The sequence below is a fragment of the Mixophyes fleayi genome, chromosome 11, assembly GCF_038048845.1.
Source record: "Mixophyes fleayi isolate aMixFle1 chromosome 11, aMixFle1.hap1, whole genome shotgun sequence".
Taxonomy (NCBI): domain Eukaryota; kingdom Metazoa; phylum Chordata; class Amphibia; order Anura; family Limnodynastidae; genus Mixophyes; species Mixophyes fleayi.
Window position 1 is genome coordinate 80,776,012 of NC_134412.1, and position 8,098 is coordinate 80,784,109.

The 8,098-nt window shown below is 37.9% G+C and overlaps 1 protein-coding gene across 1 annotated transcript; it reads right to left on the reverse strand.

The window, feature by feature from the left end:
* Positions 1–686: 686 nt before the first annotated feature.
* Positions 687–1,631, reverse strand: LOC142106656 (olfactory receptor 5AR1-like). The gene has a single exon (XM_075189649.1). The coding sequence runs from the start codon at positions 1,629–1,631 to the stop codon at positions 687–689; it is 945 nt and encodes a 314-aa protein (XP_075045750.1).
* Positions 1,632–8,098: the final 6,467 nt, after the last annotated feature.

Sequence of the window (8,098 nt, forward strand, 5' to 3'; positions counted from 1 at the left end):
TAGTATCCATGTTTTAGTACTCCTATTTATGCTCTTGCTTAAAACTACAATATATAAAATATATAAATAATATAAAATACTGACTAAAGAGTTTTAATTTATTTTTTTTAATCAGAGTAACCACATGTGTCAGCTCTTGTGTCTAGTCGTATTCACTGTATGTTAACATGTTCACTGAAAGAATCATCTTCCTAACATATGAGAATAAGAATCATTTTGTAAAGTTGCATCTTATGTATCTGATTATTATATCAATAAAACAATGACATTTTCTCATTGTGACACCTCACACTGCACCCCAAAATAACTTTTAGATTGAAAGTAGACCAGATATAACTGATTTTCAAAATAACTTTTATTATCACCTATTTACTGGGACAATTTCCAACATAATTTCTAACAAGGTAGACAGATACACCATGCAACTCTAATGTTCATAGCTGGAAGGAAGAGTAGTGCCCCACCATATAGCCATTTGGTGTTGGCGTTCCCCTGAATAGCGCCTGGGCCACACACTGTTTTCCACTATGAAGAGCCATCATATTAGAGAGGATTGGTGGACAATTCAAGTATATTAAGATATAAATATAAAAAATCCCTTTAAATGACCCTTATTTACTGATTGGCTTACAAATAAACTGTAGAATGCTAGAGTGACCAGAATGGAACAGCTGAGAATGAACATTCTATTCCAAACAGCATTTCAATGTTTGACGAAGCATCCTCGTGACACCGACTTTCACATCATTATTCCTGAGAGTGTATATAAACGGGTTTAATGTAGGGGCAATAATTGTGTACATAACAGCAATGAGCCTGTCCTCGTTCATAGAATAGCTTGACTTTGGACGCATGTACATAAAAATACCAGAGCCGTAAAATATAGTTACAGACATGAAGTGAGACAGGCAGGTTGAGAAAGCTTTCTTCCGTCCTGAGACAAGGCTGATATTTTGTATTGTACAAAAGATGCAAATGTAAGAGATGATAATTAGCATAAATGACCCAAGAATAACGCAGCCGCAAATGGCAACAACTATAACTTCATTGATCCAGGTGTCTGCACAGGCCAGTTCCAATACCGGTGGGATGTCGCAAAAAAAATGGTTAACTTTATTGGCACCACAGAACGGCAGTGTAAATGTAAGCGCAGTTTGTATTACAGCATTAACCGCTCCAATCATCCATGACCCAAATATAAGACATATGCAAACTCTTTGATTCATGATGACACGATATAAAAGTGGGTGACATATGGCATTATATCGGTCATAGGCCATTGTTGCCAGGATATAGCATTCCGCACTACCCAGTAACAAAAAACAGTACATTTGTACAGCACAGCCATAGAATGAGATGGTTTTATGCTCTGCTAAAAAATCGAACAACATTTTGGGAACAGTAGAGGATATGTAACAAATTTCTAAGAAGGATAAATTTGTAAGACAAAAGAACATAGGTGTGTTAAGACTTGGACAAAATATGTATATAAGAATTATAGAAATATTTCCCAGTAAGCTAATTACATAGATACCTAGAAACAGGAAAAAAAGTAGTATCTGGGTTTGGGGAACGTCTGAAAGTCCCACCAGAATAAATACTGTTATACTGGTATGATTGCCATTGCCCATTTTGTTCTTTATTTCTGTCACAAAAAAAGATAAGAATGTTCATATAAAATACAATGCATTAACATAAATATGTAAGAAATAAATATTCATAACAATTGTATACAGTGTATATTGTTATTTATGTTGTTTTGTTTCGCGAAAGGATCCCGATTAAACTGTAAATCAGCTCCGGAACATATGATTCTGTTTTCTACGATTTTTCCTTTTAATTACCTTGTCTAAAAGTATACTATTTTATTAAAATGTAACTGTTTGGAAATTAAATATAATCTATCGAATACAATTTAAAACTTTTCATGTTTAATTTGTTTTAAATGGGTAATCCTCTACAGGTTTGCAAAACATTGCATTGATTATGCAGCTATTGATCTTTTATTCATTCTTAATAATTATTTTTATCCACTTATTAGTATATCATTTGTATTTATCATATTTTATTTTTACCAGCAGTGAGCCATTGCTATTTTTTCATGTATACAAGTTGCAAATATTTACCTGTGAATTTTAAATGATATATTTTTAGATATTGGACACGGGGATGTATAGAAGAATACATTGTATAATCTCTTGATGTTATATTCTGTTATATTTACTACTCATTGGACTGGATATATTCATATCAGACTCCACTCTGTGTTATTTAATCTCATGATATATATATATATATATATATATATATATATATATATATATACTACCCATGGACAAAACTTTTAGATTGATCAGTATTAATAGCATATACACTATGCACTTGTCACATTTACATTAACACTGGAACATAGACCATTGTGGTTAACACAGCCGCACATTGCTACTTTCAGGATTATGCCTATTTTTCATTTATTCTCCCAAATATCTGCCCAGCTATCCCAGTTATTTTGATAATCTAATCAATGCTTATACCTATAATATAACCTGAGTATATTTCTGAGTTAATCAGGCATATTTTAAACCAATTTTGCATAAAAACTCACTACAAAAATCACTAAAAAAATCACTAAATATATGTCAAATAATAAAAACGTTTAATTCATTTTCAAAAATTAAATGCAATAAAGAAATAAATGCATGAAATAACTTACTTTCTGTATCTGTAAACCTACTATAATAACACAGTTCAATAAGCCATTGTAAATAGAAAATCACTGCATGTGTGAGCCTTTAAAGTAATTTTCTTTGCTGTAGACAAAATAGTATAGTGAAACATGTTATTCTATTCTCTCTCTCTCTCTCTCTCTCTCTCTCTCTCTCTCTCTCCTATATGCCGGAAAAATTGCTGAACATATTTTATTATGCAAAATATTATTAATTATTCTTCTACATCAGAAAAAGCAGACAAAGAATAAAATAAATATTTAGGCTAACAATATACTGGCTTATCTGATCAAAATTAAGTCTGGTCTGATCTCATCTCCAAGCTATACTGAGTTTATATTGCTTTGTAGACTATTGGGGTCAAGTCCCCGGAGTATTGAACAAAGTGTCGAGCAAATTAATTATATTCCTATATTAAATGTTTATTAATAAAATCTTAATTGCTTAAACCTGTAGTTTATAATGTAACTTTTGTACAAGATATTCAAGAATAAAATGACAACAATTTTAACAAAGATTCTAAACAATTTTTTTTTTGTCTCAAAAAGAAATAAAATATTTGTGAAAAAAATTGACTAAAGTAGAAGTGAGAATTGAGGGATGTTCAGACATTTCTGGTAATCAGCAACAAAGACCAATGTGTGTCCCTTCATTGGGCAGTGGTGTCCTCTGCTTGAAGAGACACTAACCTAAAACATTTTTTGTGCTTAATTGGTCTTTGAACAGGTGTATGCATGTGCTAGATGTAGCCCACTTTTCACAAGTGTTAGTGATGTGGGTGCACAACTGGGCTCACTCTGTCTTTAGCTTCAGTCTGTAGTAGTGCACCTACAGTCTGCCCAGGACACATTCGGGCTGGCTCAGACGCTCCTCATCTCAGGGCTTTGTGGGTGGAAATGTAGGAAAAGGGACATTGAATATGCAAGTTTGGAAATTATCATGAGTGCATTAATGTTGTTCCCAGTATAGTTGGTGTAATCATGGGCACCAATCTCTGAATAATATCCACTTAAGCACCTCCTGTCAAAGTTTTTCCATTTCAGGAAAATACAGTACACAAATGTTGTTACCTGAGAGCTGAGCTCTTGTACTGTGTCCTCCGTGTCCTCTGTAGCAGCTTCCTCTCTTGTTCTCCCCACTATTACGTCCCTTGCACTTCACCTTAAGGTTGATTTGTCACTCTCCCCTTCTGGACATTGAGATCTCTAGACCACAACTCAAGTCAATTGCCGGAGAAGGTTGTCAACAGCTTGGACTTGATATGAATAATGCTCACTTCCCTCTTCCCCCTTAGCTTCTCTTGTCTCAATTAGGGGTTGGTAGGTTAGACTAATCAGGTTTCGACCTTTGTGTAACAGTAAAGATTTCTATTCTTTTCGCATACAGCTGCCTCACAATCTCGCTCTACTGGATTGGTTAGACTCTGTTTCAATCCTCTGTCCTAGGGCTGCCATGAGAAACTGTGGGGCCCAGGACTAATTAATCTGGCAGCCCCCCCCCCTCTTTGCTGTACATGCCCCCCTCCCACATCACAGTAAATGCCCCCCCCCACCCTCCCTCATCACAGTATATGCTCCACCCCCCTTCAACACAGTATATGCTCCGCCCCTCATCACAGTATATGCTCCGCTCCCCCCTCATCACAACAAATGCTCCACCCTCCCTCATCACAGTATATGCTCCGCTCCCCCCCTCATCACAGTAAATGCTCATCTCACCCCCCTCACCAAAGTAAATGCTCCGCACTCCCCTTTATCACATTAAATGCCCCATCACAATAAATGATCCCTCCTCCCCTATCAAAATTAAAGCTCCTCTCCCTCCTCTCAGAATAAATGCTCCGCTCCTCACTTCCCTATCAGAATAAATGCTCCACTCCCCCCTTCCCCATCAGAATAAATGCTCCACTCCCCCCTTCCCCATCAGAATAAATGCTCCACTCCCCCATCAGAATAAATGGCCCGCTCCCCATATCAGAATAAATGCTCCTTTCCCTCATCAGAATAAATGCTCTTTTTCCCCCTGTAAAAATAAATGCTCCATTCCCCCCTCTCCTATCAGAATAAATGCTCCTCTCCCTCTCTCAGAATAAATGCTCCGCTCCCCTCTTCCCTATCAGAATAAATGCTCTGCTCCCCCCTATCAGAATAAATGCTCCGCTCCCCCCTCCCCTATCAGAATAAATGCTCCACTCCCCCATCAGAATAAATGCTACGCCTTCCCATCAGAATAAATGCTCTGCTCCCCCATCAGAATAAATACTCCACTCCCCATCAGAATGAATGCTCCTCTCCCCCTATCAGAATAAATGCTCCTCTCTCCCCCCTCCCCTATCAGAATAAATGCCCAATTTACTTACCTGTTCTTCACAGAATGTGGCGGCTCCCGGTCGCTGATAGACAGGGAGCACGTGGCGCGCAGTGATGGGAGTAACCGAGAGATGGCGCATCGCAGAGGGAGAAAGGCAGACAGTCTAAGGGGCCCGAACGGACCACAAGGCCCGGACAGGTTGAGGGGTCTGTCCTGGCTCCCTAGTCTGTCCGGGCCCTTCACAACTGTACAGGCCGTACCCAACTGATGACGGCCCTGTTCTGACCCCTTCACTGACTCCCAATTTCCTTCCCAGGGGCAATTTTCCTAGTTAACCCTGTCAAGGGCACATAGAACACATAGTTATGTGTTATACCTTTGTGCAGGTTATAAGCAAACTTAGTGAGTTGTGTCTGTCATCTGTGCCGGGTTTTTGACATATTTTCAGACTTCTCTTAACCTTGCAATGCTCCCATTCATGTTACCTCAATTATGTCACACCTATCCTTTGCTATTTGCTCATACTCCCTATTGTACTGTGTAATTATCAGCTCCATCAGATTGAAGGAGAGCTCTGTGAGAAGCTAAAAAGAAATACATCTAATAATGAAACTATACTATATGATGAGTGCTGCAAAATGACTTACTGACTCCATTATAGAAGCTAGGGAAAATCCTGTAATAAGAATATATTATACAGTCATCCCTTAATATTTCGACTTCGATTCCCGACCATGGCCTTATATGTGTGGAGTTTGTATGTTCTCCCCGTGTTTGCGTGGGTTTCCTCCGAATGCTCCGGATTCCTCCCACAATCCAAAAACATACTGGTAGGTTAATTGGCCACTATCAAAATATTGACCCTAGTCTCTATCTCTGTCTGTCTGTGTGTGTGTTAGGAAATTTAGACTGTAAGCCCCAATAGGGCAGGGACTGATGTGGGTGAGTTCTCTGTACAGCGCTGCGGAATTAGTGGCGCTATAAAAATAAATGATGATGATGATGATGATGAATATTTGTATTAAACAAATGGTAAGAGTGCTTTGACCATAAGGGTATGAACCACTACAATATCTCACTGCTTATTGTTCTTCACTTATCCCAGCAGCAGACAGCCATGCAATAAGTAGCAAGGAGTAGAGTTCAGAAGTCAATTCCAACCCCATGGCGAGTTATGAGCAGCAGGGAAAGACGAGAAATCGTGGTAACTACGGAAGCCCAAGCCATGAGAGTCTATCTTACTTGCATTGTTACACTGTCCAGCTGCTGAATCTGCACGGCCATGTAAAAATTAAATAATTAAAAAAAATATAGGCCATGGAGCTTTCACTATAACATTGTGCACATAGATCCGTGAAAATATTAGTCCTTCAATTTCGGACACATAACAAATTTTATAAAGATTTGTAATTCCAAGCTGTTATCTTTTTTCTGAACTGTGCATGGTGAATTAGGAAAAAAGTAAAACAATATAAGGTGCGATATTTTGTAATAATTGTTTGTTGCACAATTAAATGTTGCACATACTAGATATAAATGTTTTAGTGCCTCAGACAAATTTGTGTCTCATTCTTTCTTTAACCAAAAAACCTTCACCAACTTTTTATAAAGAACACTGTGCTGAAATAAAAAAGAAAATTAACATGGTGTAGAAGTAAAGAACTCTACTACCCTGTGAAATTGCACTTACTAGAAATCCCAATTATTAAAAGCTCCGAAACAATTTGTCTAGTGCAATAATCTTCTTTGCTTGGAAGCAAATAAAAATAAAAATAACCAATTAGTTATAGTGAAAGCACCATGGCCTTAACTTTTAGTTTTTAGATATTTATATTCAAGGAGAGGATGACCCCTTGCTATAGGATAGGCAGCATCAGTGAGGAGCATTTGGGAGGTTACTTAGTTTCTGAAATTAAAAAATATATTGGCCCCTGGCTGGGTCCTATAATCACCGCACCTGAAACACATTCTGTGAATGCTTCAGGTGAGCATATTAAGATTTAAATGTATTGTTTGGTGCTCCCCATCACAGTATACACTATTTTTTTTTTAAATACCAGAAACTTGTAACAGAGTTGGATCACAAAACAGTCTGAGGAGCCGCGGATGCCGCTCCCACCTCCCGCCGGCCATGGTAAGAAGCAGCAGGGGTGGGTATAATGCTCACGGGTGCCGCTTCCAAGTGGTGCTGGTATTAGGTAATGTTGGGCATTCACCGCCATATTGCTAAGGCGAAGACACCGCTACAATCTCTCTCAAAACCACAATAATAAGGGATTTCTCATTGAAAATTTAACAGGCACTAAGGGGAAGATTTATCAAAGTGTACAATGCCCTATCACCACCTGCCAAAATGGAAGTCTCTGCCTGAGATTTTTTTCCCCGCTTTGCCCTATAAATCAATGTCAGGACTGTTCAACCCGAATCGGGATAGTTGGCTCAGCGGATGGGGCCTGTGCCCACTATAATCTGCCACTGCTGGGCCCCCAAAGAGGGCCAGGGCCCAGGGACTCTGTAACAGTCCCAGACTCATCTCGGTGCAAAAATTGTCCTTTAAATATTAGTTATTATATTTGTTATTAATTAACAAGTCTGCCATAAGGAAAACATTTTTGGCAGTGGATTTGGTGTATTAATCAGTGGATAATCTCAAATTATTTCCTTAATAGGCACATCCAAATACCTGATACTGTCATTACTTAAAGAAAACTCATTTGATGGAGAGGTGTAATGTACTAAAATCTCCCATCATTACGCTAAAGTCCTTTATACGCCTAGTCCATATGATGAAGGTGTCATCTAGATATGTAAGACGGATATGTATGGAATTATTATGTATGGGACGCCTTAAGAAAATTAAATGATCAATTTGTAAATAGACCAGTGTATTGAGGTTTGAGAGAAGACCCCATACTTATCCCTTGTTGTTATAAATCAAAATCATTGTTGAATCTAAAATAATTTATTGTAAGTGCTTTAATTAATAATTCAATGCTAAATTATCTTAAAGCATCTCCTACATTGATATTTTCATACTTAGATTAGGACCCTGGGCATACACT

Excerpts from the sequence above, each read along its gene's own strand:
- LOC142106656 (XM_075189649.1), bottom strand. The coding sequence starts at position 1,631 with ATGGGCAATGGCAATCATACCAGTATAACAGTATTTATTCTGGTGGGA.